Source organism: Tachypleus tridentatus, chromosome 11, assembly GCF_004210375.1.
Source record: "Tachypleus tridentatus isolate NWPU-2018 chromosome 11, ASM421037v1, whole genome shotgun sequence".
Lineage (NCBI taxonomy): Eukaryota > Metazoa > Arthropoda > Merostomata > Xiphosura > Limulidae > Tachypleus > Tachypleus tridentatus.
Window position 1 is genome coordinate 4,558,268 of NC_134835.1, and position 12,476 is coordinate 4,570,743.

General features: G+C 32.6%; 1 protein-coding gene across 5 annotated transcripts in view; it reads left to right on the forward strand.

Annotated features, from left to right (window-relative positions):
- Positions 1–12,476, forward strand: part of LOC143231624 (uncharacterized) — a 45,277-nt gene that overhangs the window by 24,742 nt on the left and 8,059 nt on the right. For 3 of the 5 annotated variants that reach the window (XR_013017082.1, XR_013017081.1, XR_013017080.1), the window contains exon 3: positions 8,065–10,154. Coding sequence is in view for 2 of the 5 variants with exons in the window: in XM_076466159.1 (XP_076322274.1) it covers positions 8,065–10,091 (2,027 nt within the window). In the remaining 3 variants the exon portion in view is untranslated. Of the gene's footprint in view, positions 1–8,064; positions 10,798–12,476 lie in introns of those variants that run through there. The other 2 variants (XM_076466159.1, XM_076466160.1) reach the window with 1 other exon arrangement.

The following is a 12,476-nucleotide window of genomic DNA, read 5'->3' on the forward strand; positions in this document are numbered from 1 at the left end:
TCATTTTCAGCTGAAACAAACCATCTCTCATCCATCTACAAGTTATGAAGCTTATAGTCACCAGCCTATCCTAATTGTTCTATTATTCATGCCTGTCCTAATTGTTCTGCATAGTGTTTAGTGACCATGGTTTCATGGGCACTGTTTATCGCTTTGGGTAACACACACATTCTTAGAAAAATCCTTCAGGATTCAGTGATCTCAGTTGTTCTCCTGTCACTTCTATTCTATGATTTGTTTGGGTGGCTGGCTGGCCTGATGCAGCATCACCTCCTGTATTCCATTACCTCCATCTAAACCAAACCTACATCTCCTTACTGAACTTTTATCTCTTGTTAAAGTGAATCCCAGAACAAATTTTGCTTATTTACATTTGGCACATGAACTCTGGATGAGTTCATGCACTTCAACTTTTGATAGACTGTCAGACATGATACCATTATTACTATGAGTGGATCATTTTGTTATTTCCCTTTCTGGAAACTTCATGGTTTTTTCCAGATTAACTATTAATGGGATATCAATCCAGAATCCCTTATTTACCAGCCCTGGATCTTCCTTCTTGGACCTATTCTTAACAGGCTGGTTTCCTCACCTTTCATGTATCAGTAACAGTTTATGGACCACCCATGTATCAGACACTATGTAACAGTTTATGGACCACCCATGTATCAGACACTATGTAACAGTTTATGGACCACCCATGTATCAGACACTATGTAACAGTTTATGGACCACCTCTTAGGTGGACTTATAACACTTCCAACCAAGTACATGTTTCTTCAAGCCAGGTACAAGTGACTGTCAGCTTTACATATTTTGGAATGTTCTCTTTCTATTGTTTGTAAACATTCACTTAAGAGAAGTAGGTGTAAATTAGACAAAAGAGTAGTGTTGCAGACATGGCTACCCTAAGTGGCTGAAGTTTGAGTTTCTAATATGTTAACCACTATAGATATATCTTTAATAAAACATAAACTAAGAAATAAGACAGGAAGGCATGCTATATGATGTACAAAAAACATAATATTGATAAATGATTTTAAAGTACATTGTGATATCAGTATTACTGACATAAACTGATAATAAAGTTGTTTAATTAAGTATCAAAAATAACTAAAATTTCACATGCTTTTTTTGACCTCACAGTTGGGAAAGGGTTAATGGAGAGAATAGTAGTGTACATTTTGGCATCGTAAGATAATCTTCAGTTAATGCTTTTTTTTTCTAGCAGGATGTGGTTGGTCTTGGGAAAGCCTTGCTTTTAGAAGAAGGGGTTAAAGTTATTTTAAGGAAGTTTAAAGGAAAGCTTGATAAACATTTGAATGATAAGGGCTGTGTTGGAATTCTTTCATTTTGAAATTTAACTTAGTGAATTGGATGGTCTGGATTTGTGGTAGAAAATAGTTAGCATGTGTGCTAACAAACATGACACCCAATAAAAGTTTATTTGTATGCTGGAATTTAGTGATAATGAACAAAAGTTTAAGAAAATGATATAAAATTGGTATAAGAATCTGTGTCATCAAATTACAAACTAAACATTAAAGAACTTTCATTAGAAATGTTAAAAAAATAATCAGTCAAATAAATAAATGCAGTATTTATGCATATATATCTAACATTATAACCCAGTACTTTTTATTTCATTTTTGGCACACCATTTAAAAGATATTTGCTATCACTGGGCTAGTGTCCTTACTGTCCTTAAAGTATGTGTGTGTGTTTAAACAGAACTATAAACAGAGTGTTTGGCAAGAAGGTTCTAATTAGAGAGATCAAAAGCCAACACATGTTGTGCAAAGCGTAATCAGCATGCTAATGCTATGGTGGTCTGGAGGATGTCCACCCAGAAAATGTATGAAAAATAAGTGCTATAAATTAAATCTGGAAGCAAATTGTGCAGGAAATGTAGCTTAAACAATTGCATGGCAATTCATATAGAATTAACAAACATCCAGTAAAAAGTCAAAATGTCATAAGTATTATGTTGTAACACTGTACAGGAAGCTAGAATTAAATTAGCATAGATAAGTATATTTTATTATAGTAAAGTACTGTTTTATCTACATGCAGCATAGTTATTAATTGTTAAGTTATATTACTTATTCAAACAAATTAGTACAACAGTATTATATTAGCTCTTTCATCATTTCTGTTATATACATACAGGTATGCAATAACATTTTAGCGTGCTTCATTCTTTTAGGGTTCTTCTTTCATTTTAAATAACTTAGTTTTGATGTTTATAACAGTATCGTAATGATTTTGTATTAAAACTAGAATACTTAGTTCTTCTTCGGTCTGTGTACTCCTTGAATAATTATTTAACTATTGGAGAGCAGGTGCCAAACATTCACAAGAACATTCATAGTAGTGTGGTAAAGAGTTTCAATAACATTAAAGATATTTGGTATTCTGAAGCATGCTTTTAAGTAGTCAGTCAGTATCTGAGGCCTGTACTGTGAAGGTTTAAGAAGCCATCTCTTCTTAGTTGGTGAAATTCCTTATCAAAAACAATAGTATCTTTCAGATATTCCCTGTGAAAAATTATAACCTGTCTGATATCAGAGATATGAATTGATGGTGCTTCCTTTACATGTTTATCAAATCTGGAGGAAATATTACTGATAATGTGGTCAAGAAAAGAAATGGTTACTGTTAAACTAATCCTCCATGGAACTATACCATTTGCATGTTAGTCTAGTTATTAACCAATGTTGACATGAATACTAAGTTCATTTGCATTATTACTGCTGTACTTGCATATATGGTTTTAATAATCTATGTTCATTATTAGTGAAGTCAGTCCTTTACAACACTGTTCTGTTAGGAAGACACTAGAAAAAAATGTCTTAACTTGGACCTTGCAAAGTTATAGAAGCTTCTTTTAACTAATAAAGGGAACATTATAAAGTTTTGAAAAAAAATTAACTTGGAATATTTTGGTAGTTTTAAATAAGCCAAACATATTTCTTATTTAAACATTTCAGAGTATCATCTCCATGCACAATAACCTCAAACATGTAAAAAAAAAAGAATGAATGATATAAACAAAACCTTTCCCAACTTTCAGTATTCTCAGCTCAAAAGGTAATGCACACATTGTGTAGTGGGCAATGTGATGAATCTGCTCTGTGCTGAATGTCCTACAGATATATTTCCTGTAATAGTTATCCACATTTGGATAAGGATTTAATCCAAATAGTTATTTCTTTAACTTACTTGACAAAAGTTAATATTAATGGAACTGAAATTTAACTTATGAAAACAAGATTAAGTAGGTTGCCCATGCAATGAATGTTCAAGGTCTTGCTTTGTATTTCTCAAATTTGTTTTTGGACACTGCGTCTTTTGCCAGTGTTGGTGGATGTTCCATATCTTTGACCATGCAATTCACTTAGAGATAATCCAACATCAGTCAGTATTTTTGTAATTGCATATATGATATCTGATCCTCTGTAACTTAACAAGGCCTAAAATGTCCTCTCTAATTTCACAGTGACCATCTAAAAAGCAAAGATTTACATTTTTTGTAAATGTTTCACATTGTGAAAATGCACTTTATTAGAAAGAATGAAATAGCATCCAGTGTTTTTTTTATTATTTCATCGATAATTTTACTCAATTACATTATATCCTGTAATGTTGATTATGTGAGAAGAGAGATAAATATGTAGCATTTTTGTTTCTGGCTCTCAGTATTCCATCATTTTCAGCTTAATATTTCAGTGAGGCTAGAAAATTGCCAGAATTTCTGGAAGAATCTACATCTTTGGTATCACCACAAAATGCTGAGCTTTGTTTTCCTAAACCCAACTTGACATGAACAGTTTGAATAATGTGAAGGGCACTGTTGGTAATGATATAAATTCTGTTCGTTCATGGATGTTTATTGAAAGCTTTGAAATCAGCAGCAGCCTGTATAGAATAAGATAATAAACAAGCATAGAATAATTGTTTAAAATGTCACTAAATATTATCCAGTTGTTACATTTGTTGAGAACTACTGCTTCATCACTTTGAGTACGCACTATAGAACACAGTGTATTTTTTTAAGCCAAGCTTTTTAAACTTTCTATTGCCACCCATGAGAAAAGGTGGTAAGAAAAACTTTTAGTAGTGCCACATGCTTCTAAAGATAAGAATACTTTTAAAATTTGCTAGATTACTAATAGCTTGGCATTTGTAATCAAGTTATTTTGTTAATGTCAGTGTAAGTGCATGGTTCAGTGACTACAGAAATACAATACAAATCTGATGAATCCATGATTGTTGTATTGCAGCGATGATGGTTGAAAAAGAATGCAATTTTCAATACTTGAAGCAATTTGAGACTCAAGTAAAGAAGTTTGCATATCATCAGTATCATCACCACATGAATATAGTTTAGTGGTATCAACCTCACAAGCTCCACATTCATTGCCAACACCAAAGAAAGACTGAGGTAGTAGCTGGGTTGTGTCACTAGTAGTTCCTAAAAAACAAAAATAAATAGTAGTTTATATGATGGATAAAATATGTAGTAAAGTTTATTGTAGTACATGTGGTTTGATAAATTCCCACGGTTGCACTTCAACAATCAGACTCAAAAAGTCGTATGCTTTCATTGTGCCAAGGCAGAAAATAGAGGCCTTTTTACAGGGAAATTGGAGATGCCAGTGGAGTATACCTTCATATCCACCGGTTTTTGCAACTGGAAAAAGGCAAAACAGAAATTCAACGAATTAATTCTAAATAACCTAACTCTTATAATACTATAGATGTATTTATATTTATTTTTACTGACCTTTTAAACTGTGTCCGACTCAAAATGACCCCCAGTGGCTCAACGGTATGTCTGTAGACTTACAATGCTAAAATCCAGATAGCAAAGCACAGATAGCCCATTGTGTAGCTTTGTGCTTAATTCAAAAAACAACAAAAACCAAACTCAAAATACCACAAAAAGGTTGAAATATATAAAGTTCACCAGCTTCTGGCATGTATAACACATGAAGATTTTTTATTATTTTTCTCTTGCAATACTGAGTAGTTAACACAAATGAAAAATAAAAACTTCATAATTAAATATCAAATATACTCTTCAAAACAAGAAATGCAACAGGGATATTATTGTTATTTTAAAGAGAAATATATGTAATAACGTTACAAGCTCAGAGTATGTGATGTTACACGTGTTAAGGCACTGATTGCCAGACCAAAATGACAATAAAAGTTGTGCACTTTGAAAACGGAGGAAAACATCGGATTTTTTGCCAAAATGCATGCGTGTCCAATAAATTTGTTTGAGATCTGCATGTTCTGCAAGTGCAACATGTACAAAACCCCCCTATAAAAGTGACGGGTTCTCGGTTTCCATAGCTCAGTGTTAAGCCACTGACACGCAATACAGTTACGCCAAGACTGACTGAAGCACAACGCAACAACGCCATTGGTCACTTGGAAGCAGGCGAATCTCGATCAGATGTTGCCAGAGCTGTGAATATCCACCCAAGCACTATCACAAGGCTATGGAATCGTCACCAACAACATGGATCAACTCGTGACCCTCCACGATCTGGCAGACCTCGTGTGACCATGCCTGCACAAGATCGCAACATTCGGTTACGTCACCTTTGGGATGGGACCATCACTGCAACATCTACTGCCTCAACCATACCAGGGCTGCATAGGATTTCCGATCAGACCGCACGCAACCGTTTACAAGATGCAGGAATCCGACCTTGATGTCCAGTCAGAGGTGTCATCCTCACCCAGCAACATCGTCAAGCACGGTTGCAGTGGACTCGGGCACATCAGGTATGGCTTCATCGACGATGGAAGCATGTTTGGTTCAGCGATGAATCACGTTTTATGCTTCGTAGGCAGGATGGAAGGACCCGTGTTTACCGCCTCCGAGGTGAACGTTTTACAGCAAACTTTGTGTAGGATGTTGACAGATTTGGTGGTGGCAGCGTCATGATATGGGCTGCCATCACCTACAATGCCAGAACAGACCTTTTGCACATTTGAGGGAATCTTACGGCTCAACGATACATCGACGAGATTCTTAGGCCCCATGTGCAACCCATCATGGTGAACGTCAACGATGTTTTTTCAACATGACAACGCCCGTCTTCACACAGCCTGACTCACCACTGTCTTCTTGAGACACCACAACATCAACGTTTTTCTCTGGCCCTCCAGATCACCAGATTTAAACCCCATCGAACATCTTTGGGACAAGTTGGACTGACGTCTGCAACGGCGACAACCTCAACCTCAGACTCTATCTCAGCTTGCACCAGCTTTGCAGGGTGAGTGGACAGCCATTTCACAGGATGTGATTTGTCATCTCATCGCTTCCATGGGCAGGGGATGCCAAGCAGTTATTGATGCTCACGGGGGGGCCTACCCGTTATTGACATTGAGTGACATTAAACTTCACCTAGTGAGCGTGGACTTTGCCTTTGCAGACTTTGGATGTTCAGCAGTGAATGTGCAAAGTTTCACACATATCATACAGAACTACCTGGAATAAACTTATTAACAATTTGTCTCATATTTTGCCTTTTGCATTTTTTTTTTGAAGAGTATATAATAATAATAATAATAATTTATCATAATTTAATTATAATTAAACACAAACTTTGTAATTAAAACAGCAGACATGCACAATACAACATAAGGTAGTTATTCTAATTGCATGTCAAAGGCTGTATTAGCAACTAAAGCAACAAAAGTATGTAGTACTCTACATTAGTTATCACATGCCAGTCCTTTTTTATTGCTGGCAAAAAAACATTTGTATGGCACAGCAATCAGTTTCACATAGGTGCTTCATTTTGTTCAGTAAGAATGGCAAAGGTCAAGATTCTGTTTGGTGTACTGTATAGTTTTGCAAACCAGACTATTACTCATTCAGTGGGTAAGTTTTAAATCTTCATATAAGTTCAAACCTCAGCTGCTTTATTGTATGAAATAACCTACAAAAATGCTTAAATCTCAAACCCACAAACACAATACTTCTTGTGCTCAAAACTGTGTGTAGTTGTTAGGCATACACAACTTTTTAAGTTTACTGTGATCATTATTTTTTGGATAGTTTTGGTAGTGCAGTTGTTATATTTATTTTTAGGAATGAGAGTTTATGGTAAGTTTATATGTCTAATTGTTTATGAATCTTTGTATATGTTCAATTGTTATGAGTTGGGGATTATTATATTCTTGTCATGTTAGCAGAACTTTCTGAATTTCTGTCATTGTTTTAATAGAGTATTATTGCATCAAACTATCTAGTATTCTGTGAACTTTTCTCAACTTTTGACATGGTATAAACATGTGTTGAAAGATTACTATTTAGACCTAGACTGCATGATTGTGAGTTTGGCAATAAAAGGCGTATAGCTGTAATTTTGAAAATGAAATTATCACAAATTATATTGTAATAATAAAGTAGAGAGGAGAATAATTCATCTTATCAATTGTATTCTAAAGTAATTGAACAGACTGTGTGGACATTGATCAAAAAAGAAACTTTTTGAAGTTCTGCATACAACTATTATAACTAACAGTGTAACAAACATTTGTATATACATTTGAGTTGTTTTAATGTATTATTTTAAAACAAATGGACTGTGTTGCTGCCTTTTTATTGTTGAAATTTATTTAAACCAGGTCACAGACATGTACTGTAAAGAGTCTTGTCTGGCATGCAATTATTTCAAAGCCAAATGTTTTATTGCTTTATTAGAAGAATATAGACTGTGCAGAACATGTTAACTATGTGCAGCTGTGTGCAACTGTACACTTGTGATTGGTTTATAGGAGGTAGATGATATATATGTATACATGTATATATACACACTTATATTTAACAGTTGAAGAATTGTTTTGAGATACTCAAAGAAATAACTGTAATGTAAGATAGGTGTGACTGATTTCCTGCGTCTTTTCTTCTCCCTGTATTTTTTATATCTTGTAGACAAGCATGTTAATTTTATCGTTTATTTTTATTTTTTTTATGTGTAATTATTATAAAAAAAGCATTTTAAATTTACATATATGTATGTTTAATTTTAGATGTAAAGATTTATCAAACCGACTTTTGTGGAAATCACCTCAAAGAACATGAAAGAATACCTGATGTTGAAAAACAAAACAGTTTTGTATCTCATAAAGAATTTTCAAGTAAAAGAAAACTGAAGAGTCATATGAAGATATACGCTGGAGAGAAGCCATACAGTTGTGTAGTATGTGGAAAACAATACAGAAAATGTTCTGACCTAAATAATCATCAGAGCGTGCATGCTGGGAAGAAACCATACAGTTGTGTAATATGTGGTAGAGAATTTACACGTAAAAGTTATCTAAAGAGCCATGAGAATATACATAATGCAGAGAAAGTATACACTTGTGTTGTATGTGGCAAATATTTTGGAACAAAAAATAAACTTGAAATACATAGGAGGATACACCCTCAGGATAAACGAAACAGTTGTGGTATATGTGGTAAAGACTTTGTAAATAAGAGTTACTTAAAGACACATGAAAATATACACACTGGAGAGAATCCATATGGTTGTATGGTATGTGGCAAAGGATTTAAAAGTAGAAGTAACCTAAAAAGTCATGAGAAGATACACACTGGGGATAAACCATACAGTTGTGTTGTATGTGGTAAACAATTTGTAAGAAAAACTAACTTAAAGGCTCATGAGAATATACATGCTACAGAGAAACCATACAGTTGTGTTGTATGTCCAAAACAATTTGGAACAAATAGTAAACTTGAAATACATGAAAGGATACACACAGGTGAAAAACCATACACTTGTGTTGTATGTGGCAAAGAATTTATATGTAATAGTTACCTTAAGAGTCATGAGAAGATACATATTGAGAAGAAATCATACATTTGTGTAGCATGTGGTAAAGAATATTTAAGTAAATATTACCTAAAGAGTCATGAGAAGATGCACACAGGTGAGAAACTATATAGTTGTGTAGAATGTGGAAAACAATTTGTTACAAAAAGTAATCTCAATAAACATCACAGGACACACACTGGGGAGAAACTATATAGTTGTAATGTGTGTGGAAAAAGGTTTACAACGTGTTTTTACTTAACAGTACATCAGAGGACACACACTGGGGAGAAACCATACAGTTGTGTAGTATGTGGCAAAGACTTTGTAAGCAAGTCTTATCTGAAGAAACATGAGGTGATACATGATATAGAAAAACAATTCAGTAATGACACATGTGGAAAACAGATTTTGGGTACAAAAAGGAAATTAAATATACACCAAAGGATATACAATGGGGAGAAACCATATAGTTGTAAAGTCTGTGGAAAACGGTTTATAAGAGATTTGTACTTAAGAGCACATCAGAGAATGCATATTGGGGAGAAACCATTCAGATGTGTAGTATGTGGCAAAGAATTTTTAAGTAAAGTTTGCTTAAAGAGTCATAAGAAGATGCACACTGTTGAGAAAGTGTATGGTTGTGTAGAATGTGGAAAACAGTTTGTTACAAAAACTAATCTAAATATACACCAAAGGTTACACACTGGGGAGAAACCATACAGATGTGTAGCATGTGGCAAAGAATTTACATGCAAAAGTAACTTAAATGCTCATGCAACTATGCATTCTGCAGAGAAACCTCACATTTGTGTTGTATGTGGAAAACAGTTTAGAATTAAAGGAAGACTTAAAATACATGAAAGAATACACACTGGGGAAAAGCCATACAGTTGTGGAATTTGTGGCAAAAAATTTGCTAGTAATAGGTATCTAAAGAAACATGAGACCGTGCATAGAGAGGAGAAACCTTACAGTTGTGTAGAATGTGGAAAAAAGTTTTGTACAAAAAGTAATTTAAAGACTCATCAAATGATACACACTGAAAAGAAATCATACAGTTGTAATGTATGTGGCAAATACTTTACAGGTGAACATTGCCTTAAGAATCATGAGAAGATGCACACTAAAGAAATATATGATTGTAAAGAATGTGGAAGAATTTTTGTAAACAACCTTTACCTGAATAATCATAAGAAGATACATGATGAGGACAAATCATACAAGATAATGAATGTTTAAACAATTGTTACTTAATGACTTTTGAGAGGATGGCTATGTAGGTCAGAATTAAAGCTTAACTTGGTAAGTAATAATGTTTAATGAATGATCGCTAGTTTCGATTAATCAGCCATATGCTCTACAAAATTATTGTTGGTGTATGTTAGAGAAAAAGCTCTTTCTTTTCTCTTTATTTTAATATTTCAATGTCAAGTTTATTAGGTAGTAGCTGTTTGAACTACTTACCAGTTTTGCCATTATGTACTGAATGGCTGTGGATTAACTTCTGGAATTTTCTTCATAAGTTTAGAAGTAGGTTTATAGTAAATCTATTTTATTGATTATGTTAGAACAAGTGATTTTTTTTAGTTTGGAATATTCAGCTTGTGGTTTAAATGCATTGACAACAGATATGCTAAGTGTTACAAGAAGCTTGCGTAGAAACTACAAATCACAGTCAACAAATTTTAATTAAAATAAAAAAGAATTACAACTTGATTAATTTTTAAAAAAAAATTGTGCAACAAGGGTATACTTAATGGAAAAAGAATTTTAAATCTACAGTTATATATAATTCTCAGAAAAGCATTGCAGCTGCAAATTTGAGAGTTTAGTGAAGAAGTTTGCTACCAAAATCATAAAATGGTTTTCTCTGATCTAAAAATGAAAGCTAAAGTTAGAGTAAATTTGAAAATGAAAAATAAAATTGAAGATTTATGTATTTTAATTAATAATTGCAATTTTCTAATAAAAGTCATTACAGGGTTAATTTTTTTATTCAAAATTACAGTAAAATAGGATCTCTAAGAAAACAAAAGTTTAAACATGTTAGTTTTATGAAAAGAGAGATTTTTTTTTTAAATCTTAAATCAGGTGCAGGTTTATTACAAACTTTAAAAAAGATGACAAAATATTCACAGAAATATAGAGTTAAACACAGGGTAATTTTTAGGTTTATTGATTGGTTTCTTTTTAGAGCATAGCTACATTAAACTGTGCTGTGTCATTCATGCAGAATCAAACTACTAAATTTTAAGGAAAATGTCTTTTCAACATGCAAATAAGTGTATTCAATACAAAACAAATTTGAAACTCATATTTGCAAAAACGGCTCGTTTGGGTTGAGAAAATATTTTACATAGAAGAGCGAACAGCGTTTCGACCTTCTTCGGTCATCGTCAGGTTCACAATGATGACTGAAGAAGGTCGAAACGCTGTTCGCTTTTTGATGTAAAATATTTTCTCAACCCAAACGAGCTGTTTTTGCATATATATTTCTCTACAAGTGGGTTTTCTCGACATCACTGAAATTTGAAATTCCTTGAAAAATGATTTCTTTCATTCAACCCAAACAGGATTTTTCTCTGATACGGAATCAAAATAAAGTTCAAGATAGAGTAAATTTTAAAATAATCAGATTGAAGATATTTGAATTTTAATAGAAATTCTTAAAAAAGCCAGTACAACATTCAAATTATCTTTTCTTTAAAGCCATTTAAATCAAATTTAGTTAAAATTCCCAAGAAACATAAAAGCTTATGGCTTGTGAGTTTTAATGAGAGAATCTGTTTTGTATAATTTTTATGTGATGCATGTGCCTTTTATAATAGTTTTGGAAAGGAATGAAAATGAAAAAAAAAGTCTTTCAATTTTTAAGTTAGATGTATTTTCAAATGCAAATATAAGAGTGCATTTAATATAAAGTAAGAACTATAACTTGGAATTATGTAAAAATCTCATAAAAAATGTCATGGCTGAGTTTTCAAGAATAAAAATCTTGGAAATTTTTATATTAAAGAAAATCTTTTGCAGAGATTAATTCTTGTACAGTTTTTTGTAGAAGAATATTAAAGAACACAAACAAAATTTTGAGATAAATATATTTTCAGAATTTGCAAATAAAGGTGTATTTAGCATCAAACAATTTAAAACCTTCAGTTGTCTAAAATTAATAAAATAAAACAAGAATTATTTAACATATATGCATTTTGAATGTTCAAAATGGATTTGTATCTAATAAGTAATAAAATAAATATGTAATCAGCACAAAATAATTGAATATTCTGTATATATTTAAAATTTTAACTGGGCCTTGTGATTTTAATTTAAACAGTTTTATTTTTAAAAAATCCAAATTTCTATAAAGCAGTTACAGGGTTTATATTTTCTGCAAAAACAAAATAAGTGGAAACCAGCTAAAACATACAATAAACAAAAAAAAAACTTCAAGTGGCACTGACCCTTAAAACTGGCAAATTGTGAGAAAACATGTTAAACATTTCTTATCATAACCTTCATGTGGAGCACAAAACAAAAATATGATGTCTCAGAATCCATCATATGCATAATTAATATGGAAGGTGTAAAGAAATACAAACTTTTAACACCATAACTTTACTTAGGAAT